This window comes from Sorex araneus, chromosome 4, assembly GCF_027595985.1.
Source record: "Sorex araneus isolate mSorAra2 chromosome 4, mSorAra2.pri, whole genome shotgun sequence".
Taxonomy (NCBI): domain Eukaryota; kingdom Metazoa; phylum Chordata; class Mammalia; order Eulipotyphla; family Soricidae; genus Sorex; species Sorex araneus.
Window position 1 is genome coordinate 204,489,463 of NC_073305.1, and position 27,586 is coordinate 204,517,048.

The following is a 27,586-nucleotide window of genomic DNA, read 5'->3' on the forward strand; positions in this document are numbered from 1 at the left end:
GAAGGGCATATGATAGAGTTGACGGGGAGTGGGTGAGGATCTACCCCAAATGGCATTCAGAGACACGACTAAGGCTGCATGTGAATATTCTCACTGTTCTGATTTTGTCATAATCAGGACAGGCCAAACTTTTACATAATAATAAGATCATGCATGTGTCCCCAGACCTAGTTCTTTACCTACCTAGATCTGGTCTTAGAAATGCTGGCGATTTTTTTTTTTAAGGTAGCAAAGAAATTCAATTGGAAGATGCATAGCAAAAAGCATGGAAGTGCAGAGAGGACATCTTTTCAATACACTGGAAATCTTTAGCAGTGTTTTGTGGTTTTTTTTTAAGCTGGCTATCTGACTAATAAGGTATCAACTAACTTGGATTAAAAAGTTGGGTTGTGCTGGAAAGATAGTACAGGTTCGATCCCAGTAGCAGTAGTTCATCTCACGCGCGCACACACACACACACACACACACACTCACACACAATCACTACTGCCTGTAGTGATCTTTGAGAGCAGAGCCAGGAGTAAGCCTTGAGCACTGCTGGGTGTGACCCAAAAACCAAAATTTAACAACTAACTGGCTTGGGTCAGAGAGATAGTACGTAAGGTAAGGTGCTTGTTTTGTACATGGTTGATCTAGGTTCAATCCCCAATACCAGATACGGTCTCTCAAGCACCACCAGGAGTGATTCCTGAGCACAAAAACCAGGAGTAAATGCTGAACACAGTCAGGTGAGGCCCCCAAAACCTAAATAAATAAATAGTAAAATAACTGACGACGTGACCCAATGATCAAGTGCATACCTTGTGTGCATGAAACGTGAGTTCAATCGCTGGCACATCAAAATTAATGCACTGTAGCACTGTCATCGATTTTCTCGAACGGGCACCAGTAATGTCTCCATTGTGAGACTTGTTGTTAGTGTTTTTGGCATATCAAATACGCCATGGTAGCTTGCCAGGTTCTGCTGTGAGGGTGGGATACTCTCAGTAGCTTGCCAGGCTCTCTGAGAGGGACCCAAGGAATCGAACCCGGGTCGGACACATGCAAGGCAAACGCCCTACCCTATGTGCTATCACTCCTCCGTCCCGATTAAAAATGACTATTGTGTGTCGGAGAAATAGTGCAGGGGATATGGAAAACGGTGATCCAAATATGACTAGGAGTGATCCCTGAGCACAGAACCATGAGTAACCACTTAGCATTCTGGGTGTGACCCAATAGCAACAAAAGAGTTTACTTTGAGGTGGGGGTGGGCTGGAGCCATGGTACAGCGGGCAAAGCATTTGCCTTGCACACAGCTGATCCCAGTTCAATCCCCAGCATCCCATATGGTCCCCCAAACCCACTAGAAGTAATTCCTCCGTGTAGAACCACGAGCACTGCTGGGCTGAATCACTGGCACCAAATATGGTCCTGTAGGCATCGTCAAGGAGTAAGTCCCGAGTGAGTGAGTGAGTGAGTGAGTGAGTGAGTGAGTGAGTGAGTGAGTGAGTGAGTGAGTGAGTGAGTGCGTGCAGAGCCAGGAGTAAGCTCTGAGCAAGTGCTGGACATGTTCAAATTTAAAAAGAAAAAAAAAAGTAAAAAAGTTAACTTCATCAAAAAATGGAGAGGAGAGGAACAGAAACTTACTCATAGAAGACATACTAGGAAAATTAGGAAAAGAACCACAAATGACGTGCACACTTATGCATCACTGGAGCTTGACACATACACTGCTACACGAGAGTACCGGACATCTGACAATGGCCAAACACAAAGACGACAGGAGACCAGGAATGGATTTCGCATAACCAGCCAAAAAAAAAAAACTTTAGTGCTAAAAACAAAGCAAAACCAGTTACCACTAATCTTAAGAAGATAAATATTGTGAATGATGAAAATTAAACAGAGTAAATAAAGTTTTTGTAGACATACAAAAGGAACTTCCACATTTCTCAAAAGGCCTTTAACTTGAACCTCTGCAGAAACAGCTGATTCCTCAGCAGTATCATGAAAATGAGCCAGTTAATGTTGATCAGACTATAAAGTTAATGGTTCAGTTGTAATATAACACTGGCAATGCATCAAATTCCCCGCCCTCACCCCGAAGACCAATAATTAAATGTTTTATCTTTAAAAAATGAATTCTAAAGAAAATGGAAGGCAGAAGATAGTAAAAAATTAGAATGGAAATCAATGATGTAGAGAAAATAAGAAAACAATAAAAAGGGTTAACGAAACTAGGAGTTGGTTCTTGAAAGAGGAAACCATTCTCCAGGCAACGGAAGGCAATAGAATCTTCAAAAACAAAATGACCACAGTGGCAAAACAAAAACAAAACAAGTGAAACTAAATCAAATTAAAACTCTTGTAAGCCACACCCACCTCCTACCGCCACTGCCACGTTGACTCACCTACCGTTCCCTACTCTTCCTATTCCCAACTAAATCTTAGAGGAGATATATGTCAAGTAGCCAATATTCATTGACACACCAGCACCAGCCCCTATGGCTAAAAACTCCCTGGTGCCCTATGGAGGAAGGTGGTCCAAGAGCCTGTCCTGCTGAAGCCCCCGGCAGCCACACCCACCCCCCACTGCTGCAGTCATGGCAAGGGCTCAACTCCACCACTTCACAAATATTCTCTACAGATATGTAAAACTGAGAATAATTTCAGGTACTCAGCTGCCCAATCCAATCCGAGCAGGCTCTTGCGCCCAGATCCCCCATTTTCCAGTAGCTGGGGGGTCACACCTACCCAGGGACTGCCCCTGGCACCGTGTAATCCCACCAATGGCCAACATCCAGAGTCTTAAAACCAAGCTCCTGGACATCTTATAGCCTATTTCTCCCTCTGGGAGAACCTGGCAAGCTACCGAGAGTTTCCTGCCCACATGGGAGAGCCTCGCAAACTTCCCATGGTGTATTCATATGTCAAAAGCAGTAACAATGATGGGTCTCATTCCCCTGACCCTAAAAGAGCTTCCAATGCGGCATCGTTGGGAAGGACGAGTAAAGAGAGGCTTCTAAAATCTCAGGGCTAGGACCAATAGAGACGTTACTGAGACCGCTCGAGAAATTCGACGATCAATGGGATGATGATGATGATGATGATGATGATGATGATGACAGCTGCCCAAGTTGAGATCTCTGGTGTCTTCCTGGGGTCAGAGTGGGTAACCTCCCAGCAACCCTTCCTACACTTCTGGAGGGTGGTGTCATGCGCACTTCCCCAAACAGCCCTGCCAAGTCAACTCATTGACTCAGACCACAGATTCTTAAGTTTCTGGACTGTGTGGCACCTCCTAATTTCTCAATAGTGAAATTTCAGTAGGAACACTTCAAATTAGATGGTAAATTAACATAGAAGCTAGCCAAACACAATAAATAAAAACAATAATACAAAAGGTTCAACTAGCAACAAACAGCTTGATAAATTCTTAGACAAGGACTTAACAACCCTGTGATCAGATATAACAATTTTTTTTTGCTTTTTGGGTCACACCCGGCGATGCTCAGGAGTTACTCCTGGCTCTGCACTCAGGAATCACTCCTGGCAGTGCTCGGGGGACCATATGGGATACTGGGAATCGAACCCGGGTTGGCCCCATGCAAGGTAAACACCCTACCCCTACCCACTGTGCTATTGCTCCAGCCCTGCCTTTGGACTACTTAAACAAAATACCCAGTGCACTTTTGCAGGACAGGAATTAATACAGGAGGTAGGGTACCTGTCTGGCACACAGCAATTGCCCTGGCACCACCTATGTTCTCCCCAGCCCTGCAAAAAGTGATCTCTGTGCAAATCCACTGGGAAAGCCCTGAGAACCATGGGTTCTGACCCCCAAACCACACACACACACACACACACACACACACATGCACACACAAATGCTTTTGCAGTGGTGATTCAAAACATTGAACTGCTGGAACTGCTCAGGGAGCAACTGGGAGCTTAGCTGGAGCAGGTGCTAGGGGTCTTCTGAAGTGGCTTCTCTGACTTCATAAGCTGCTGAATCATGGTGAAGTTCAAAGTCTTAGGGAAGGGACCAAAGCATATAGAGAGAACAGGGGATGGATAGAGGGCATCCCAGGGAAGCAGATATTACCAAGAAATATGGAACCATTTTAGTATGTTAACTACTAATCTGATTGTTAGGTTCTGGTCAGTTATTTCTTTGAATACCGACAGACTCTAGAGTACCTGATTGTTATTCATTATTGTAGGATACTGGGCTGGAGAAAGAGCACAGCAGGTAGGGCGTTTGCCTTGCACGAGGCCGACCCCAGTTCAATTCCTCCATCCCTCTTGGAGAGCCCAGAAAGCTACTGAGAGTATCCCACCAGCACAGCAGAGCCTGGCAAGCTCCCCGTGGTGTACTCAATATGCCAAAAACAGTAAAGAACAAGTCTCACAATGGAGACTCTACTGGTGCCCACTCGAGCAAATTGATGAGCAACGGGATGACAGTGATACAGTGATTGTAGAATAAGTGAGAATACAACCTACTCAAATGCAAAGCTGTGATTTTACAGAACTCTGTCGTGGCGCCTGGCAGTGCACGTCCTGGAATCTGTTTCCATGATTCCTATGTTTGTACACTCATGTTCCACATGTTCTGCACTCACCTGTTTGCCTTCGATTGAAGAGTGGGTCTGCCAGGTACCAGCATCCTTTCTGAACATCACCACCAGGCCAATATGCTGATATCTGGGTGCCCCCAGAATCAGGCTTTGCACCTGGTTCCGCAAGATAACTTCAGCAGCGTAACCTGAAAATGGCAGTCAAAGAGAAGTTCCTTCCCTCACACACCCTGCCTCCTCTAGCAAACCTATAAGGTCAGGACAGCCCAAGCTTGGGAGTGTGAAGCAACTGCACTTTCTTAACATAGTTAAAATCAAATTTTGAAATTTCTTCCTTTAAAGCAATTGCAAGAACAGGGGTCAGGGATGTGGTTCAGCAGCAGATAAATGTTGTGCATGAGTAAGTCCCTCAGTTCAATCCCTAGAACCCAAAAGAAAAAAGTTATCCAAAGCACCTTCCTATGAAAGATTCGATTGATGTCTGCCAGACACACTGGTAAAACGCTACACCCTGACTCATTCTTAGAATAACCCTGCCCTCCCCACTTACCCAAGTAAGCATCATTCATGTCTGAGTCTATCCTGGTTGTGTTGATGAAGTTGGCTGTATCTTTTGACGTGTACAGAAAGGCTCCACCAGCCCAGTCAAAGCTCCCCACAGCAGCCAGCAAGGGACCAGTCTAGGAAATGGGGCAAACTATAATTTGGCAATATGAGCTTCAGTGACATCTTTAACAAAACTCTAACAAAAATGCTATTTTTCTCAGAAAGAGAGCAAGCAATCCTATAATATGTATAGAACCACGCAAAAATATTTTTTAAATAGCCAAAACAATCTGGAGAGAGAAGAACAAAGTTAGAGGTATCACATGTTCTGACCTCGAGCTATATTACAAAGCTATAGTAATCAAAAAAATATATGGCATTGGCATAAAAGCAGACATATGGATCAACAGAACAGAACAGAAAGTCCATAAATAAAGTCATACTTGTTGAGGTGAGAGCAACAGCACAGCAGGTAGGGTGTACAATAGAGCAGCCAACCCAAGTTCAGATTTTGGCACCCCATATTGTCCCCCCAAGTCCTCAAGTCCCAACAGGAGTGAGCCCTGAGGACAGAGCCAAGAGTAAGCCTTGAGCACCACTGTGTATGGCAAAAATAAATAAATAAATAAATAAATAAATAAATAAAAATAAAGACAAGCCTGTGTAGTCGATTGATTTACGACAAAGAAGTCAAGAATATACAGTGGGGGAATGACAGTATTTTTCAATCAATCATGTTGAACAACCAAAATCAGTAGAATGAAATAAGACCACGCTACCTTCTACCAAAATAAATAAAAATAAATTGAGGGGGGCGGGGAGAGAGGTTGGGCCACATCAGGTGGTGCTCAGGGCTTACTCCTAGATCTACACTCAGGAATCACTCCTGGCAGTGCTCAGAGACCATAGGACATGTCAGGGATCGAAGCCAGGTGAGTCGCAAGCAAGGCAAGCACCTTCCCCACTGAACTACCACTCTGATCCCTGAAAATAATTTATTTTATTTTATTTTATTTTATTTATGTATTGCTTTTTGGGTCATACCTGGCGATGCACAGGGGTTACTCCTGGCTCATGCACTCAGGAATTTCTCCTGGCGGTGCTCAAGGGACCATATGGGATGCTGGGAATTGAACCCGGGTCGGCCGTGTACAAGGCAAACACCCTACCAGCTGTACTATCACTCCAGCCCCCAACTTTTTTTTAAACAAAAATTTTTATTATCACAAATTCAAAATGGGTAAAGCTAAAACCATAACACTCAAAAATATGTAAAGAGCCAATAAATACCTTGACATCACTCTTGGTGATTTTTTTTGACTTGACAACAAAGTCAACAAAAAAGAAAAGTGAGGCTACATCATATTAAAAAACTTCTGCACATCCAAGAAAACTATCAACAAAATGAAAAAGTAACCTATAGAATGGCAACAAATTAGAAATCATATACCTGAAAAGAGGTTAATTTCAAAATATACATATAAACTTAATAACAAAATGTATCTAATTGAACATGGGTTCTAATTGAACAGGAATTTTTTTAAAGTAGATATACAGATGGTCAAAACATGTGAAAAGGCATACAGGGGCTGGAGAGATAGCACAGTGGGTAGGGTATTTGCCTTGCATGCGGCCGACCTGGGTTCGATTCCCAGCATCCCATCTGAGATGCAAATTCCCAATCTGAGATGCAAATTAGTCACAATGTGAAAATAGCAAACAACAAAAAGTTGCTAAGGGAATCATCTTGAAAAGTTCTCATCAGAGCCGGGGCCTGTGCTCGGCTCCGGCCGGCCGGGTTTTCGGCCCCGGCGCCCATGCCCCTGCAGAGCCGGTGGATGTGGAACAAGCGGGAACCAGAGACAGCTTTAGGAATTGGGGTTCCAGCAAGTGCTTGCACCCATGTATGGAGACTGTGAACTAAGCTTTTGCCCCACGCCGGCTAACGGAGGAAATAACCTTCCTTCTTGGTCTCTCTCCCCTCCGGGAGAAGGCGTGGTGTCCGACATTTTGTGGGTCCGTTGAGAAGGTATGAACTTTGGCGCGGAAAAAAAAAAAAAAATGTGTGTGCTTTGAACTTGAAACAGCTGCGGGATACAGGGCCAGCCCCAGTCGGGGCCGCGCGGCCGCTACCGCGGCCGCGAAACATTTTATCTCTTCATTCACATCAATGGAAAACTTATTATCAAATATTTCCCTATTAATAGAGCTGTATTATTAGGGGATAAATTCCAACAAGAATAGTGAGTCTGTTTTGAAACTCTAAGAACAATAGTGAGTTATGTGTTGAAATCTGGAATGTAATCAAGGTAAAGAGAAAAGGAAGTGAAATTATCACTCACCTATGGGGTGGGTTGGGGGGTGAGGGGTGGTCTGTATACTGTTTTTTCTTTTGTTTGTTTGTCTGTTTTGTTTTTGCTTTTGTTTTTGTTTATATTGGTGGTGGAATATGGGCACTGGTTAAGGGATGGGTGTTTGAGCATTGTGTAACTGAGATATTAGCCTGAGAAGTTTGTAACTTTCCACTTGGTGATTCAATAAAATAAAAAAAAATAAATAAATAAAAGAATCTACTTCAAAAAAAAAAAAAAAGAAAAGTTCTCATCAGAATGGCAGATATCAGAAAGACTGGAACTTAGTCCTATACTGAGGTCCTCTCTGCTGGAGAGTTTCTTTTTCTTTCCTATCTACTTTCAAGATTGGAAATAATTAGTGTTGGCAGGTATGTGGTAAGAAAGGACCCTCATTGGTTCAACTTTTATGGAAAGCAGTATGGAGATTTCTCAAAAATGTAAAAGTACAATTCCCGTATGAACCATAAATTCTACTTCTCTGCCCCAATCCCCAAAACATTCAAAAACTAACTCGGAAGGACATACACGCACCCACGTTCACTGCATCATGTAGGATAATAGCCAGGATATGGGAACAAACCAAATGCACAACTTTGGACAAATTGAGAAATTGTGAGATAGATGGATAGATAATATATGTACATAATGGAATATTGTGTAGGTGTAAGAGAATTTTAGATCATGCAGTTTTCTGCAACGTAAATGGAACTGAAGGATATCAATTGAAGGATATCAAGTTAAATAAAAGAAGCCAAGGGAAGAAAGGCAAATATCAGGTTGCCTCACTCATCTGTGAAATATCACTGTCACTGTCACTGTCATCACGTTGCTCATCGATTTGCTTGAACAGGCACCAGTAATGTCTCCATTGTGAGACTTGTCACTGGTTTTTGTGGCATATCGAATACACCACGGGTGTATATATAGAGTCGAAATAAGAGTACACAGTACTGAACAATTACAAAGCCCTGGCGCTGGGATACAGAACCATTTATCAAATATTGCAGAAAGGGAGAAGAGGGGAAAGAGGTCAGACTAGAAGAGACAGAGGGACAGTGGTGGAGTGTTATGGGCACCTTGGTGGTGGTGGAGAGTAGTGAGTTTCTATATCAAAGTCATGAACTTTAACACTATGGTAACTTCCTAAAGTATCATAAATTCTAAAAATAAATAAAAATACTTTTTAAAGTTCCCATCACAGATTTATTTTTTAAAAAAAAACCTTTTGTGATGGATGTCAGCTAGATTTACTCTAGTGACAATTAACAATATAAGCATATGTCAAATATTATGCTGTATAACCTGAAGCTAATATTATGTGTTCGCTATGCCTCGATTTTTTTTTAATTCCAGGATTGACAAGGAAGAAAGAACCATGGTGCCCTCAAGAAGTGCCCCTCACGCCAATCATTGCAGAGAAAAGCTCCCACACTCTTGGTCCCCTTCTTTCTTTTCCTCCCTCCCAATTTTAATGAAGGCCCACTTACAGAGGTGATGGCAGCACTGAAGCCTTCCTGGGACATCTCAAACTCAAAGGAGCTGGTGGTTCCTGTCTGAGTGCCTGTCGAGTGAGAAATGTTTTACATTAAAGGAAGCAGAAGAAAAAGACTGGCAACTGGGATTCAAAGGCCAGACTAAAGCAGGTTCAGAGAGAAACTATGTTGAGCTAGAGACTAGAAATCACAAGTCCCTTTTATTTATTTACTAGCAGAGTGGGGATCAAACCTAGGACAGTGCATCCAAGGTAAGAGCTCCATCACTGAGCCACATCCACACTATTTCCCTTAATTCCCCTTCCTTTCTTTTTTTTAAATTTTATTGAATAACTATGAGATAGTTATAAGCTTTTATGTTTGGGTTACAATCACACAATGACCAAACACCCATCCCTCCACCAGTGCACATTCCCCACCACCAATATCCCCGGTATACTCCCCTCTTTCCCACCTTCCCCCTGCCTCCATGGCAGACAATATTCCCCATACTCTCTCTCTACTTTTGGGCATTATAGCTTGCAACACAGACACTGAGAGGTCATCATGTTTGGTCCATTATCTACTTTTGGCACGCATCTCCCATCCCGACTGATTCCTCCAGCCATCATTTTCTTAGTGATCCCTTCTCTATTCCATCTGCCTTCTCCCCTCTGCTCATGAAGCAGGCTTCCAGCTATGGGACAATCCTCCTGGCCCTTGTATCTACTGTCCTTGGGTGTCAGCCTCATGTGATGTTATTCTATACTCCACAAATAAGTGTAGTCCTTCTATGTCTGTCCCTCTCTTTGTGACTCATTTCACTTAGCATGATATTCCCATGTCTATCCATTTATAAGCAAATTTCATGACTTCAACTCTCCTAACTCCCCTTCCTTTCTCTTTGTTGTGTTGCAATAAGCAGAGGTTCAGACACACTTGGTTGCCATACTTGCACACATGACAGAAGTCACACCTGTTTTAATTGTCGTGCTCACATAATTTTGGTCACAGTGATGATCAGGGTCACACACTTTGTTCCAATATTCACTTGAGCTTGGTCGTGGTGCACCAGAAATATGGAGCGAGGGATTCCCAACCAACAAAACCACTGGATGACACTTGGGAATGTGAAGCAGGCCAGGCATTGAATGTGTGACTTTACTGGCCTTTTGGGTCACAAGACAGGCAACTTTGTCACTAAATCATTTAAGGTCCCACATTCCACGTATGTCTGTTTTCTCTCTCTTTTTTTTTGACCTGGGAACCAGTGATTGGAACTTCACATATACAAGGCATGAGTTTCACCACTGAGTCTACATGTCCTTTTTCAAGAGATGATGGTTCAACAAGCATTTTTTTACCCAAGTGGAAATGTGATCCTAAAGTATATAATCATCCAACTTTTCAAGAGAAGCCAAAAACACAGATTGTATATAAAACGTCCCCCAGTTTTGGGGCAGGAGCGATAGCACAGAGGGTAGGGCATTTGCCTTGCATGTGACTGACCTGGGTTCGATTCCTAGCATCCCTTATGGTCCCCTGGGCACCGCCAGGAGTAATTCCTGAGTGCAAAGCCAGGAACAACCCCTGTGCATTGCCAGGTGTGACCCAAAATGCAAAAAAAAAAAACTTCCCCAGTTTTTAAATTGTTTTGTTTGGCAAACATTAATGAGAGCATCAACTATCTACTAGGCAGTCTACTAAACACTAGGGTACAGCAGAGATCAGACAAAAATGTCAGCAATACATCCAACTTTCAGGGGGAAACATTGTGAAATTTAGCTCCCATTCCTCCAATTTTTGAACCACACAAAGACTCTAAAAAATAGAGCGAAAAATCTAGATCCTTCCATTTCAAAGGAATTACTCAGAAGGAGCTTGAGGATGTAAAAGATTTGATGCCGAGGGTCAAGAGAGCCTAGTATCTGGAGAAAATACATGTTTTGAGGCAAGTGGCTGCTTCTGAAGATGCTCCCAAAATGCAGGACCCAAGCTCACCCTCTATTGCAAAGATTTTTTCCTGAAGCTGGTTCTGAATAGTCTTCAGAGCCTCAAAGTTGTTCACCCGAAACACATGATCACGAGCAGGCTTGGAGGCAATAGTATTAAGCTCTTCACGGGAACTATCACTGTTGAAAGCATCGCCAACCTATTGCCAAGGAAGAGAGACCAAATTTTGGATAGCAGTCTCATCCACCAAAGAAAATTCTGTAGGAAATAAATACACAACTATATTTAACAAGTGAGGGAACGCACCAGGAGGTCCTATAGACAGGGGTACCAAGTAAGTAGAACTTACTTAATGACCTGTAAGTAGAACTTACTTACTTGTAATCATCTGTACATGGAACAGATCATTCTCTTCAGAGAGCCACTGGGGGCTGAACTCCAGCCCTTTGGCTGTGCCCTGCCTGCTGGTATAGGGTTGATATCTACCCAGTGTAGGGGAACTTTTTTTATTAAGGTGTTTCCTCTTTTTAAACAATGCACCTATTGTATACAGTGGTAGTCTATGTGGATTATTCCAATATTGTATGCTTTCTTATACCTAAGCCCTTTCCTCAAAACTTTGTGAGGCCGTGACTGGAGTGACAGGTCCAGCGGGTAGGGTGCTTGCCTTGCACACCCGGGTTTGATTCCCAGCATCCCATATGGTCCCCTTGAGCACCGCCAGGAGTAACTCCTGAGTGCAGAGCCAGGAGTGACCCCTGTGCATTGCTGGGTGTGACCCAAAAAAGCCAAACAACAACAACAACAAAAACACCTTGGTGAGGCCTTCTCATTTTTTCGAGTAATCTTTCTCTCATAGTAACTGGATTCAACCACGGGTCTTGTTTTGGTCCCTGATGCTTTTGAATGTAATGTAAAGAAAGGCTGGGATATTTCTTGGACATTTTCCTTTCTTCTTTTGTTTCTCTATCTTAACTATGAGAGCCTGTCAAGTCTGGCTCACTCGGGGATGAGTCACAGAGAGTAGAAGAATCCAGTCGTCCCAGTTGTTCCTGCCGTTCCAGTCAGGCAGGCAGACATAACTGAGAACCTTTAAAAATAAAGTGAGCCGGGCCAGAATTAGCACAGGGGCCATCCCAACAGCAGCTGATTACAAATGCAGGAATGAGCCCAGCTGGGAGCAGAAAACTTGTACAACTAGGGGCTGAAGTGATAGCACAGTGGGTAGGGTGTTTGCCTTGCATGCGGCCAACCCAGGTTCGAATCCCAGCATCCCATATGGTCCCCTGAGCTCCGCCAGGAGTAATTCCTGAGTGTAGAACCAGGAGTAACCCCTGTGCATCGCCGGGTGTGACCCAAAAAACAAAAAAGAAAAAAAAAAGAAAACTTGCACAACTAAACTATAGACTCACTTATTTTTACACCATTTATTTTGGGGGTTTTTTTGTTTGTTTGGTTTTTGTTTTGCTTTTTGGTTCATACCTGGCAATGCACATGGGGTTACTCCTGGCTCTGCACTCAGGAATCTCCCCTGACAGTGCTCATATAGGATGCTGGGAATCGAACCTGGGTCGGCTGCGTGGAAGGCAAACGCCCTACCCACTGTACTATTGCTCCAGCCCCTTAACTTTTTTTGTTTGGTTGGTTTTTTACACCATTTATTTTGTGATAGTTATTCAACAGTGTATGTTAATAGGAAACCAGTTCAGTATATGGGCTACAAGTGACTTTTGCCCCACTTGGAATATGTTAACATTTGTATATAGAATAGGTATTGGATGCAAGCAGAAATTCTCCCCAGAAGGACCCAGCCAAAGGGTAACATTTCCTACCCCAATGACGTAGCGTATGATCTTCTGACTGTCTGCCTCAGGAATGACATCCCTATACTCCAAGGGATCTTTGTATTTTTCTCCATCTGTGATGACAACTAAGATCTTAATGGCTTTCTCCCGGGCTCCACTGCTGCTATGAAATAGTTCTCTTCTGTCCACGGAAAAGGAGGGACAAAATCAAATGTCAAAAGAGAGCAAAAATGAACACGCGGGCAGAAACATCAGCAAACACAAACGCTACTGTCTGGAAGTAGCCTGGGCTCCCCTAAAACCTACAAAGTTAGCAGGAGATGGGAGAAAAGTGGAGGGAAAGAGGGCTTTATTGCCTTATGACAAGTTGGGACTTTTTTCAACTAATTATTATAGCTTTCAAGTTTAAAATAAAAAAAATTTTTAAACAAGTCACCATGAAACCTCTCCTATTTAATGCAATGGCTATCCTCACCATGAAAGAGAGAAATATCAGACGAAATTTCCTAAAACAGGAAGTAAAGTCTCCTTAGTACTTAAAACCTTCAGTGGATCGCCAATGGTTTTTCTCTTCCTATCACAGGCCTGATCTCAAATTATTATATTCCTATCTTTCCTGCAGTCTCCTCCCCTCCCTTTCCCCCTTTAGCTATGATTTCTTTGTTCAAAAACATACACACATCATTCCTCTTCCACACTTTCATTCAAGCTATTCCCTCCCCCTGGAAACATCCTTGACACCACCCATCTTAACAATTGTCCTTATTCAAAATCCAGAGGAAATATGTCACCTCCACCTTCCGTCCTAAGCGAACAAAGAAAGAGCTTACACCACTTTGCGGATCCCTGTGGCTGTGTGTGTCCATCCAAACAGTTGTCTTATTGGCCTCACCAGTGATACGGGATCAGGATTATCCCTGAATTTTTCAAAGGTGAAATGAGTCTTGAATTTTTCAGAATACTGCATCAAAGAGAACTAGAAATAGGACACCAGCGTTACTCTAGGAATGGGACCTGTTCTCCCCTTCACCTTCTCTCGATAAGCCCTACTTGAATCTGAGCAGACTCCAGTTTCAATATTCTGCACTGTCCCCCCAGTCCTTCTGATTCACCAGGATAGAGCTCTCCATCAGCTCCCACTTCCCCATTCATCCTGCCAACTGAGAGAGCATGTAGGTTCATCTCTCAGTCAGAGCTCCATTCTTTAGAAAAGACTGACAGAGCCGGAAGGAGGATTATGAAAGAAAACCGATTTAGCAATATAGTAAAATGAAGTAGGAGGAAAAAGCAGTGGCCTGCTTAGTCGTGTATTTGCCAACCACATATCCTGCCCATTGATCCTCACCAAGGTATTGGACTTTTTAAGTTGAACCATTACAGTTGAGACAAACTCCTTCATCTGCTGAAAGTCGCTTGTTTTGATGCTACCAGAGCCATCAATCAGGAAGGCTATGTCACTCTCCTGTTGAGGGCACTCTAGGCAAAGAGAAAAGAATTAGAAACCTCCCAATGCACTTTTTTGCATATCAGCTCTCTGTTGAGCAACGAGAAGATTAGGTAAAGGGGTATGTGTTGAGACACTATGCCTGACACCCAATCATGAAGAACTTTGTCATTTCACAGGACTAAATTGAAATTGAATCAGTAAATAAATTAAAAATATGCAAGCGAAATAAGAATCTGGGATGAGTAAATGGGGTTAATTCTACCCCGTGAGTCAAGGAAAGTTCAGAGCTGACTCATGAAAAAAGGCGAACAATTTTTCAGAAACACCAAGGGAGAGTAAATCACAACAAAAAATAATAGCACATATAAAGGTCGGGTATATGTCTTCCTGCCTCAGCACCAATCCTGACTCCACTTTCTACCCATCCTTCACTCTGCTCTGCAGCCTGGAAGTCCCTACATGGACCACATCAACCCTCTCAACCCTCTGTCCTCTGACTTCAAGTTGGACTTGGCCAACCAATGAGCAGTCTAACGGGAGATAGGAGGAAGGGTGGAGACTGAGATTAGATTATCTTCTCTTCAACTCCCTCCCTGTGAAGTTGTTTGGGGCCAAATATATCCTCAACAACAACAACAACAACAAAAAAAACACAGCTGGAACTCTTGAGAAGTCGGGTGCCATGTGCCTCTCCCTCCTGGGATCTGTTGACTTCTCCCTCTCCTCACCTTTTCAACCTGAGGGTGGTAACAGCTCTGCAGCTGTTTGCCCTGAGTTCTAGAAACTTCCCTCAGAATTGCCTTGTGCCCTATCACACCCTTATTCCCCAGAACTACCCTGCCCCACAGTCCAATTTCACTTTTGTCAAAGTACAGGGAAGCCAGAAGAGAATCTACCTCAAGGCTAGGGTGATAGTAGAACGGGTAAGGTGCTTGCCCTACTTGCAACCCACCTGCATGCGACCAACCTGGATTTGATCCCCAGCACCCCATATGGTCTCCTGAGTCCCACCAGGAGTGATGCCTGAGTACAGAACCAGGAGCAAAGTCTTGAGCACCATGGCCCAACACCAAAAGTAAAAAGTCAACCTACCTCTTAGAACCTGTGGGTATCTCTGAGGATTCTGTGATAAAGAGGATCCAAACAGAAAGCAGAAGCCATTCACGTAGGTGTTCTCCTTGCAGACTTGGTGCACGGTGGGGCCACAGGCCTGAGAGAAAGGATGCCAATGGAGGGTTTTCACCCTGTTTTTACCATCTGTACCCGCTACCCAGATCAGAAAAACTGGTCAAAGAAAACTCACCAACAGCTGAAAAGGATTGGTAGAAGCTGCCAGGGACAGACCCAAGGACATGTTCACAGCCTCTGGGGGCACTAAAGAGAAAGATACAAGGCCATGCACAGAAGGATTAAAGGGACTGTGTAAGAGCTAGGAAGAGGTCACCTTAACCTTGAGAGACAAAGTTCAGTAAGTCAAGAGGGCACTTAGGCCATGGAAAAGGAACACGGAGAAGGAATCTATGGGTGCCTGGGGTAGACTCTGGACACAGTGAGAACTGAGAGCTTGACCTTGGCCCCATACTTCCAACCTCCAGGACAAAGGTCAAGTCTAGCAAATTTAGATCCAAGCAAAGATCAAATATTGGTCCTGAGTCCGGACTGGGAGAGTTTAGGGGGGTGGGGGCGACTCAGACAGTTACTCACCCTGAAAGTGAATTGGAGCACATGTGCCCGTGCTATAGTCACACTGATAGAGGCCACCTCTTTGGTTGGCAGCAGTTATCTCTAGGGGGGCTCCCACCACCAACCTGAAGAGAGAGGTAGGAACAGATCATTGCAGTCATGAGAAAACTCTGACATGTATTGTCCTACAGGTCATGTAAGTTTTCCCACCCCAAGGGAAAAAAAGGAAAACTGACCCTCACATAGATTCATCAGTTCCCAAAGAAAAAAAAGACTCAACAAAGCAAAGAATGGGGATTTCTTTTAAGTTTTTTTTTTAAGTTTTGACCCTAAAAAAAGAGACTCAAACGTAACTTGAAAATGTATAAATTTGAGGCCAGAGTCATAGCTCATCAGCAGATCATTTTCTTTGTATGTGTGAAACCCTGAGTTCAATCTCCAGAATTACAAAAATAGAAATAGCAAAATCTAAATTCTAGACTCCAGGGCTGGAGCAATAGCACAGCGGGTAGGGCGTTTCCCTTGCATGCAGCCGACCCAAGTTCGATTCCCAGCATCCCATATGGCCCCCTGAGCACTGCCAAAGGTAATTCCTGAGTGCAGAGCCAGGAGTAACCCCTGTGCATCACCAGGTGTGACCCACAAAGCAAAAAAATAATAATAATAAATTCTAGACTCTATGTGATCCAGTGATTTGGGTATTTATCTGGATATTTATCTGGGTATTTATCAAAAATACAAAACCATACAAAAAGTGGTATCCAATCAGGTATTTATTACAGAATTACTTACAATAGATGCACTATGTAAATAACCCAAAGTTATTTGATAGATGGTTAAAGAAGATGTGGATATAAGAGGCTTCTGGAAATGGCAGAATGAGCACTAGTAGGCAAAAATTTCTGCTAATGTATAACCAGAAATCGACTACATATCATAGATTAAATTTCATCAGCTAAGATAACCAGGTTTGTCTTAGAGACACATGTATTTATACATCTAAGGGTGGGCAACCGTGGCAGAGAGTTGGATAGGGCATTAACTAGTGAAGATATTCACACCACAGCGTGAAGCATCCACCATGTGGCTGGCCTGATACTTCTGGGCAGAGTAAAGTAATATTCCATAAAAGCAGCAACCGCTGGCCCTCGCGTACTTCCAGAAGCCTCAGAAATCACATCCACATCCCACAGCTACCACCATGTGAATTCATCAGCCCAGCTTCCCAGATCTTGGAGGAGATGCAAGCCAAGCTGCTAAAATTCACAGGTACACCGGTCTTCCAGCTAACATTCTGGGTCACCCTTGGGAGCTGAGTAGGCCAAGTCCCCACCCTGCCAAAGCCCTGGCAACCATACCCACAACCCACAGCTGCCACCATGTCAATGGTCCAACTCTACTGCCTCACAACTGATCTCTGCAGAGATGCCAAACTGACAAAAACTCCAGGTACACTGTTTTCCAGGATGAAAATATGAAGTAGGGCCTCCCCTTACCCCTTCATACTCCTGGAAATCCCAGAAAACGCACTCACATTTCACAGCTGCCTCCATGTAAACTCACTGTCCGGGTCTATATATCCTGGCATTCCTAGAGCACACAACCGTGTACATCGCCCTGTGACACCTTCAAATTCCACAATACTGATGTCCCAGTAAGAGCACACCAAATCAGATGGGAAAGGTGCATAGACACCAACTAAGCTGGATTAACAAAACATTAACACAGAAGGCTCAGCTAGTGACAAAAAGTGTAGTAAACCCTCAGCCAATGATTTACTGACTCCATCATGAGATATGACAATTTCCACAAATTTTCTTTTACTGAAGTTTTTTTTTGTTTGGTTGGATTTTTTGGTTTTTTTTTTTTCTTTTTGGGTCATACCCAGCGTTGTTCAGAGGTTACTCCTGGCTCTGCACTCAGGAATGACTCCTGGCTGTGCTTGGGGGACCATATGGGATGCCGGGGATCAAACCCAGATCAGCCGCGTGCAAGGCAAATGCCCTACCCACTGTGCTATCACTCCAGCCCCTTACTGAAGTATTTTTATATATAATTTCATTAGCCATTTCGCTGTAACAAAAAATTTAAAATGAATCATTTTGTATTTGCTGAGGAGGCAGGCTTGAGGAGTGGGTGGGAAATGGGGGACAACTAGTGGAGGAAAGGTCACACTAGTGGTGGGATTGGTGTTGGAACATTGAATGTCCCTAAGAACTGTATTATAAACAACTTTGTAAACCATGCTATTTAAGAAAAAAAAATGGATCCTCTCCACCCTCAATCCCTAGAACTCAGTCCAGCTCTCATCTCCAAGTAAAAAAAATTTAAGTGAAAAAGGAAAAAAAAAAATTTAAGCAGTGGGCCGGAGCGATAATACAGCGGGTAGGGCATTTGTCTTGCATGTGGCCAACCGGGTTTGATCCCCGGCATCCCCTATGGTCTCCCCAGCACCACCAGGAGTGATTCCTGAGTGCAGAGCCAGAAGTAATGCCCTGAGCATCGCTGGATGTGACCAAAAAAAGCAAAAAAAAAAAAAATGTAAGTAGTGCCCTCTGGATGGAGGTGGGTGGGGAGCTGACTCACCAAAAGTGCGGTGAAGGAATAAGCACTAACTTTCTCAGAGAAGACATACAGATGGATAAAAGGTATATAAAAAATGCTCTGTGTCACTTATCATCAGAGAAATCAAATCAAAACAATAAGGAGATATTACCTCATGCCAGTAAGACTGGCACACAGCACAAAGAGCAGAAACAGCCAGTGTTGGCATGGATGTGGTTGGGGGAGAACCTCATTGACTGCTCATGGGAACGTTAACTCATTCAACTTTTTTGGAAACCAATACATACACCGTAGGATAACATAGCCTCAGGTAGATTAGGTTTATTGGGCTGTATCCATCACAGTGCTCCCTTTCCTCTGTGTTTATTTGTAACTTCTTTGTGTTCTGTTGACTTGTAAATATTGTTTTTCTCTTCTCTTTGAGTCCTTTGTATAGTTTATTCAGAGCCATGTCCTTTTGTATGGGCACAGGAAGACTGTAGTAAATGCTATACTTTTGTAACCTGGGAGTCATTTGACTCTACTTGATATTTTCTTCCTGGGCATCTGTTCTCTCGACCTAAGCTCAGCTGCCCTTATTTCCTAGCACCCTCAAAGGCAGGGTACCGACGAGGGAGAGGATGGAACCAGGGCAAGCGGTGAGTTGTGTGCTACTCTGGCATCGAGATGGACCTGGGCAAAGTGCCTAATGCTTAACGATAAGTTAAGAGCTTGGTCATGGACAAATGCTGTTATGATCCAAAAAGTAATAACTAGATTCGGACCTGCTAGGGTTAGGAATGATTAATCTGGCCTGAGCACTGTCGTCTGAGTCTGTGGCAAGATGTTCCCAGAAGAGCTGCCCTACAAGCCTCAATGTATCTCTTACTGTGTCCATACAAAAATAAGTAGCATTAGGATGTTGATGGAGTTATTGGACTGAAGAAAGGAGAAAAACACCTTGAGGTATTTTGTCTGCGGGCAGTCAGGAAGGACTTTGGAATACCTCCAAGTGGTGTTTCCTTGGACCCTGGTAGACCCTCAGGAAGGGCTTTCTTATGTTGATTTTGCTGGGTGTAGCTGGGACCCAGAGAGACAAGAAATGGAGGAGAGACTAGTGAAGGAAAAGGAGAAGAATGCAGAGAGCTGGGAGGGAGGAATGAGGGGCTAGGAGAGAAAGGACACGGGAATGAGAAGCAGTGTGAGACTAGAATAGGGGGCTCAGAGAGATTGGAACAGGCGCGTGGAGAGAATGGAAAAACGGCAACTGATCAATCAACCGGCTTGACCCTTGTTTCCTCTTTAGTCTGCCTCATGGCCTGGGCCACCCCGGCTGGGCGAGCAGCCAAGGACCTACCACCCCCTCCCACCCCGAGCCCAGGCGTGGCAGATGGGGAGAGTCTCGGGGCTCTCCCCCGGCCACCCCTGGCAGATGTTTTTCACAATACACTTCCCAAAAAGCTAGGAATTGAGCTTCCATATGAGCAGCAATTCTACTTTTAGATATCTATGCCAAACATCCAAAAACTCTAATCACAAAAACATTTGCAGTCCTATGTTCATTGAAGCTTTTATTCACTATAGTTGTTGTTGTTCTTTGCTGTTTTTTGCTTTTTGGGTCACACCCAGCAATACACAGGGGTTACTCCTGGCTTTGCACTCAGGAATTACTCCTGGTGATGCTTAGGGTACCTTCTGGGATGCTGGGAATCAAACTCCAGTAGGCCGCATGCAAGACAAATGCCCTACCCGATGTGCTATCGCTCCAGCCATTATTCACTACAGTTAAAATCTGTAAAATAGAATGCGTGGAAAACTTAAATGTATGGAATTTGGTTTTTGTTTGATTTTTTTCATTTGTCCACATAGCACCCACCATTGCTCTGCATGTATAAAAACATTGTTCTTTCAAAAAGTACCCTGACAGAAAATGTCAGAGATTCCATGTGTCAATCAGTCATATTTTTTGCCTTTATCTTATACATCCCATTATTTATTTGAAAATAAAGTATATTTCTATAAGGAGAAAAAAAATATGGTTAAAAGTAACTATAGTTAAAAGTGCCCAAGACATAGAAGGACTGTACTCATTTGTGGAGTATAGAATAACATCACATGAAGCTGACACACAAGGACAGAAGATACAAGAGCCAGGGGGATTGCCCCATAGCTGAAAGCCTGCTTCATGAGTGGAGGGGAGAAGGTAGATGGAATAGAGAAGGGATCACTAAGAAAATGATGGCTGAAGGAATCAGTCCGGATGGGAGATGAGTGTCGAAATTAGATAATGGACCAAACATGATGACTTCTCAGTGTCTGTGTTGCAAGCCATAATGCCCAAAAGTGGAGAGAGAGTATGGGGAATATTGTCTGCCATGGAGGCAGGGGGAGGGTGGCAAAAGGGGAGTTATATCGGGGGTATTGGTGGTGGGGAATGATCAAGCACTGGTGGAGGGATGAGTGCTTGATCATTGTGTGATTGTAACCCAAACATGAAAGCTTATAACTATCTCACAGTGATTCAATAAGATATAAATAAATAAATAAATAAATAAATAAAAAGTGTCCAAGAACAGATAACTGGATAAAGAAACTATGTTGTATAGAATGGAATATTACTCGGCCATAAGACAAAATCATGCAGTTTTCCACCATGTGAATGTAACTTCAGGGTATCATGCTGAATGAAGTCAGTTAGAAGAGAGTAGTTGCTATCATGTGTGAGGTATAAAGAAGCATGGTTGGGGAATAACAAAAGGTCAAAAGCAACAAAATCTAAGAACTGATCTATAGAACTGTGCTTACCCTGGGAGAGATGTGGAGATCCTGGGTAGGGAGGTGTTGAGATGGGGGTGGGGGGCATGTCCATGAGAGAATAACAGAGGGAAACAGACGAGTGAGAGTGGGGTGTTGAAATATTGTATTCATGAAACCTATTATTGACAGTTTTGTAAAATTGCAATCATGATGACTAATTTTTTTAATTAAGAACTATAAAAGCACAGAGTGTTTCACCAGAAATTGGATTTTTAATTTGTTTATTTTTAATTTTCTGGAACACGTTCCAGAAAGGTGTTCATTGCTAGGGAACCTGCCTTCCGTGTATAAAGCCATAAGTTAGATCTCTGTACCATTCCACATCACTGAGTTGTTGTATCCCCAGGTTTACATACAGATGTGCAACTCTTGACACACTAAAAATGTACAAGTCATCATCATCATCATCATCATCATCATCCCGTTGATTGTCAATTTTCTGGAGCGGTCTCAGTAACATCTCCATTCACCCTACCCCTGAGATTTTAGAAGCCTCTCTTTACTCGTCCTTCCCAACGGTGTCGTGTTGGAGGCTCTTTCAGGGTCAGGGGAATGAGACCCATCATTGTTACTGGTTTTGGCATATGAATACGCTACGGGGAGCTTGCCAGGCTCTCCCATGCGGGTGCAAGTACCACAAACAATACTATGGTCCCCAGCACACTGCAATAATGACAACAACAAAGGGGAGGGAGATGGAAAAGCACAAAATCCATTTGAATGTTTTTCCACTGAATAAACTAGAAAACTTTGGTTCTGTAGGATATAAATAGATACATGGATATATTTAGGTTTATTATTCCAAACAGAGAGTGCCTGAGCACACATATGTATCTTGGGTGTAGCCCCATTATCAGATTTCATTGAAAGAATAAATATTAGAAGTATGGGATTAAGAGAGAAAAAGAAAACGTGAGACCGTATTCAAGTAAGTAATGGTCAAAAACTCCTCAAACCTAAGAAAAAAACTACCCACTCCTGTCCAAATAATCTGTAAAATCAGCCAAATTTTCAAATCCAAAATAAATTATCACAAGATGCATAATGTTAAATTATGAAGTGAGTGATAAAGGGATAAGATTGAAGGCTGCTGATGAAGGGAAGAGTAATGCTGGAGTCAGAGAGACGATAAGCCAGTAAGTATTTGCCTTGGCCACAGCCAACCCAGGTTTGATACTATACAGTCCCCTGATCATAACCAGGAGTGATCCCTGAGCACACTGCCAGGAGTAAGTCCTGAATACTGCTGAGTGTGGTCCCCAAAAACAAACAGGAAAAGTAATGTTAAAAGAGACCTCTATAGGGGTTGGAGTGATAGTACAGCGGGTAGGGTGTTTGCCTTGCATGAGGGTCAATTCCCAGCAACCTATATGGTCCCCCGAGCACTGTCAGAACTAATTCCCAAGTCTAGAGCCAGGAATAACCCCTGAGCATCACTGGTGTGACCCAAAAAGAAAAACATAATAATAAAATAAATAAATAAAAAGTGTTACTACACTACAAATATTAATTGAGACAGAGAGAGAGATAGAGAGAAAGAGAGAGAAGTGCCTCTATCAGACTTTCATCAGACTTGGCAGCAGAAACCTTATAAGCTAGAAGAGAGTGAAATGACACATTCACATTGCTACATGACGAAAACTTCTAGCATACTTTCCGCCCCCAAAAAACTGTCATTCAAATATGATGGATAAATAAAAGCTTTTACAGACATACAAAAGTTAATAGCATTTGCTACCACCAGACCCATTGTTTGTTTTGTTTGGTGTTTTTATTAATTTGTTTTGAGGCTATTCCCATCAATGCTCAAGGCTACTCCCATCTCTGCGCTCAAAAGTTACTTCAGCACTTGGGGTCCTTGTGGTTACAGAGATGAAAGATATGTGCCCACAAAAAAAAAATTCTTAGCCCAAAAATTCTTTTGACCCCATCAGCCCATCAGACTTGTACAAGAATTCTTCTATATGAAAAAAAAAACAACAAAAGAACAAAAACCTTGGTGATAAATTGCAATACAATAGTAGAAAAAAGTCAACAGTGATATAAGACAATAACAAACTATAAAAGAGGAAGAACATATATGGCATAGTCAAATGACAATGAGTCAATATGAATATACATAAAAGTGATTATGCCGAAGTAGCAAGTTTTATAAAAATCTCATAGTAACCATAAAACAAAACATAAAACAAAGACATTTAATTTTAAAAAATAAAGAAATGGAGACAATCACCAGGGAAAAACTCTGTATGAAAAGGCATACAGAAAACCAGGGGGGTACAAGGAGGGTATAGATATTTGACTACATAACAACCAGAAAACGACAGATGAACTAGAAATAAGTAAGCCTAATTTTGAAAATTCTGAACTCCTCAATCAAAAAATACGTAGCACTTCCTGTTTCCCCAAATAGCTAAAACTATTAGGGGAAAGGAAATGGGAGGCATTACTTTCCCCAACTTCGAACTGCCCTACAGCCAACATGGTGGTGCCCAGCGGTGCCCACCTGCTCGTCCTCAGACAGTCATATCAATGAGGTTGTGTGGGACCCAAGAGGTCAGCTTAGAGTCAACCTTGGGGGCAGCAGAGACCGCTGAAGCTTTCTAACAGGGGACATCGTGCCTAGAAAACAGACCCAGGGAACTGCAAAAACACTCCCCCTTCCCCCCGCCAAGGTGCCCCCAGCATCTGGGCTAGAGAGGTTCCCCCAAACTGTACTACAAAGCGATAGTAATTAAAACAGCATGGTATTGACATAAAAACAGACTATCAGATAAACAAAATGGAGTTGAACATCCTGAAACAGACCCTCAGGTGTATGACCAGTTAATCTTTAATAAAGAAGAAAAGGATATGAAGTAGAACAAGGAAAGCCTCTTCAACAACTGGCACTGGGAAAACTGGTCAGCTACATGCAAAAAATAAACTCACACCTCTTTCTAGTGCCATGTGTAAAAGTCAAATCAATGGATTAAGGACATTGATATCAGACCTGAATCCATAAGGTACATAGAGAAAAATGTAAGCGAAACTCTTCATGACATTGAAGTTGAAAGTTTCTTTAAGGGGACTGGAGTGATAGTACAGCAGGTAGGGCATTTGCCTTGCATGCAGCCAACCCGGGTTTGATTCCCAGCATCCCATATGGTACCCCCCGCAGCACCGCCAGGAGTAATTTCTGAGTGCAAAGCCAGGAGTAACCCCTGTGCATCGCCGTGTGTGACCCAAAAAGAAAAAAAAAAGTTTCTTTAAGAACGAAAAACCACTGACCAAGCAAGTAGAAGCAAAGATACAGAAATGGGACCACATTAAACTAAGAAGCTTCTGCATCTCAAAGGAAACAATGAACAGGATACAAAGACAGACGATAGAATGGGAAAAAAATATTTATTCAACACCTATCTAATGAGGGGTTAATATCCAGGATATATAAGGTACTGGTAGAATTTACAAGAAAAATTAAATCCAACCCCATCAAAACAATGGGAAGAAATGAACAGAAACTTCCTCAAAGAAGAAATACAAATGGCCAAAAGGCACATGAAAAAAATGCTCTATCCCAGAAAGAGGGAAATTGTCTGTCAAGAGGCAGGGGAAGGGTAGAATGGGATGGCAGGGAGGGGGAGATTGGTGATGGGAATGTACACTAGTGGAGTAACATTGGTGGTAGAACGGGGACATTAGTGGTGGAAAATGTACACTGGTGGAGGGACAGGTGTTCGATCACTGTATGACTGAAACTCAAATATGAAAGCTTTGTAAGTGTAGCTCAATTGAGTGATTCAATTGAAAAAATAATAAAATAAAATAAAAAAGAAAAGAAGAATTGCTCTACCCCATTAATCATCAGGGAGATGCAAATCTAAACAATAATAAGATATCATCTCGCACCAAAGAGACTAACATACATAAAATAGAACAAAAGCAAACAGTGCTACAGAGATGTGGGGAGAACGGGGCTCTTCTTCATTTCTGGTGGGAATGCCAACTGATCTGGCCTTTTAAAAAAATAATTTGGGGAGCTGGAGCAGTAGTACAGTAGGTAGGGTGCTTGCCTTGCACGCGGCTGACACAGGTTCGATTCCCAGCATCCCATATAGTCCCCCAAGCACTGCCAGGAGTAATTCCTGAGTGCAAGGATGGGAACCACACCCTGTGCATTGCTGGATGTGACCCAAAAAGCAAAATAAATAAATAAATAATTTGAAATAATATGAACATTCCTCAAAAAACTAGAAATGAGCTTCCATATGACCCAGCAAATACCACTCCTGGGAATATACCCTACGGGCCCAAAAACACAATGCAAAAAAGATATCTACAGCACTATTCATAATTGCCAGAATCTGAAAACAATCCAAGTGCCAGAGAACAGATAAGTGGATAAAGAAATCATGGTACAGTTACACGATGCAGCCATTAGGAAAACTAAAGTTGTGAAATTTGCTTATACGTGGAGAATATCATGCTGAGTACAATGAGTCTGCCAGAGCGGGACAGACAGAGAATGATCACACTCAGGGCTGGAGCAATAGCACAGCGGGCAGGGCTTTTGCCTTGTACTTTGCCAACCCAGGTTCGATTCCCAGCATCCCATATGGTTCCCAGAGCACCACCAGGAGTAATTCCTGAGTGCAGAGCCAGGAGTAACCCCTGTGCATTGCCAGGTGTGAGCCAGAGGGGGAAAAAAAATAATGATCGCACTCATTTGAGCAATAATTTTTTTTAAAAAATAGTACAATACTAATACCCAAAGACAGGAGGAACAAGGGCCAGCAGGACTCATCAATGGTTTGTAGCTTGTCACAAGTTGGAGGGAGGCCGGGGGGGGCAGGGTGCAGTTTGGACAAAGAAGGGACCACTATGACAATGATAATTGGAAATGATCACTCTGGACAAGAACTTAGTGCTGAAAGGTAAAGTGACATACATGATAACCTTCTGGGAACAGTGCCTAAAAGAAACGAGGGAGAGGGGCTGGAGCAGCAGGTAGGGCGTTTGCCTTGCACGCGGCCGACCAGGGTTCGAATCCCAGCATCCCATATGGTCCCCTGAGCACCGCCAGAAGTAATTCCTGAGGGTAGAACCAGGAGTAACCCCTGTGCATCTCTGGGTGTGACCCAAAAAGCAAAAAAAAAAAAAGAAAGAAAGAAATGAGGGGGAGAGAGAGAGAGAGGGAAGAAAAGCATCTGCCATAGAGGCAGGCTTGTGTGGGAGCAGGTGGGAGGGAAACTGGGAACATATGTAGGGAAACATACACTGATGAGGAATGAGTGTTAAACATTGTATGACTTAAACCCATTTATGAACAACTTTGTAACTGTAGATCTCATAGTGATTCCATTTTTTTAAATGACCCAAAACCACCACCACCACCACCACCAACAACAACAACAACAACAAAAAGACACAAAGCAGTTTGGGTGGATTTAAAAACTGCAGCTTATACGTTTTTATCCTGGAGTACCAGTGCCGGGACAGGGACCAAATCCATGACCTCACAAATGCAAGACAAGTATTCGACCACTGAGCTACGTCACTGGCCCCTAAGAAACAATAGACACCTAAGAATTAAAGAATGAGGAACAAATAAATAAAACTTAAAAAGAGGAGAAAATCAAAGCTACAAGTCATAGAAGAAAAAGAAATGTTTTAATTAAAGTGAAGCTAAATGAAATAGAAGCTATAGGATGGTATAGAACATCAGTGAAACCAACACTCCGAAGAACTGGTTCTTTGAAAGAATCAACACCATTGTTAACCACACACCACTCATCAAGAAGAAAAGAAAACCCCTTCTCAGAGAAAGCAGAAATGAGACTATGAGTATGGTTTAGAAGGCAGGAGCTTGGGGCTGGAGCGATAGCACCGCAGGTAGGGCATTTGCCTTACACGTGGCAGACCTGGGTTCAATTCTCAGCATCCCATATGGTCCCCTGAGCACCGCCAGGAGTAATTCCTAAGTGCATGAGTCAGGAGTAAACTCTGTGCATCACCAGGTGTGACCCAAAAAACAAACAAAAAAAAAAAAAAAGCAGGAACTCGTGCTTTAAATGTCTGAGTCTCGAGTTTTATGCCCAAAACTACCAAGTTCTCCCAAGAATCACCAGGAGTGATCCCTGAACCCAAGCTCAGTGTAGCCTGAGTACCACAGAGTTGAAACAAAAAAACAGAGCTGGAGCAGTAATACAGCTGGACCCAGACTGGCCTGTGTTCCTTCCCTGGCACCCCATAGTCCCCAAACACTACCACGACTGATTCAGGATTAAGCCCTGAGCACAACTAGGTGTGACCCAAAAACAAAACCCAAATTAAAAATGTAAAATTTTTAAAAACTAATGTTGCTGGAACAACTGGACAACCACATGCAAAAAAATGGGCGTAGACCTTGACCTGACACCAT

General features: G+C 43.0%; 1 protein-coding gene and 1 non-coding gene across 2 annotated transcripts in view; one reads left to right on the forward strand and one right to left on the reverse strand.

Moving 5' to 3' along the window:
• LOC101550876 (integrin alpha-M) overlaps positions 1-27,586 on the reverse strand; it is a 48,191-nt gene that overhangs the window by 14,637 nt on the left and 5,968 nt on the right. The window contains exons 3-12 of the mRNA XM_004615903.2: positions 15,844-15,947; positions 15,443-15,513; positions 15,232-15,349; positions 14,038-14,168; positions 13,523-13,668; positions 12,720-12,873; positions 10,936-11,086; positions 8,950-9,023; positions 5,113-5,242; positions 4,608-4,750 (exon numbers count right to left, since the gene is read on the reverse strand). Of these exons, the coding sequence (XP_004615960.2) occupies positions 4,608-4,750; positions 5,113-5,242; positions 8,950-9,023; positions 10,936-11,086; positions 12,720-12,873; positions 13,523-13,668; positions 14,038-14,168; positions 15,232-15,349; positions 15,443-15,513; positions 15,844-15,947 (1,222 nt within the window). The remainder of the gene's footprint in view (positions 1-4,607; positions 4,751-5,112; positions 5,243-8,949; positions 9,024-10,935; positions 11,087-12,719; positions 12,874-13,522; positions 13,669-14,037; positions 14,169-15,231; positions 15,350-15,442; positions 15,514-15,843; positions 15,948-27,586) is intronic.
• LOC129404636 (small nucleolar RNA SNORA72) lies at positions 79-216 on the forward strand. Its single transcript, XR_008630014.1, has one exon. It is a non-coding gene; the product is annotated as a small nucleolar RNA SNORA72 (small nucleolar RNA).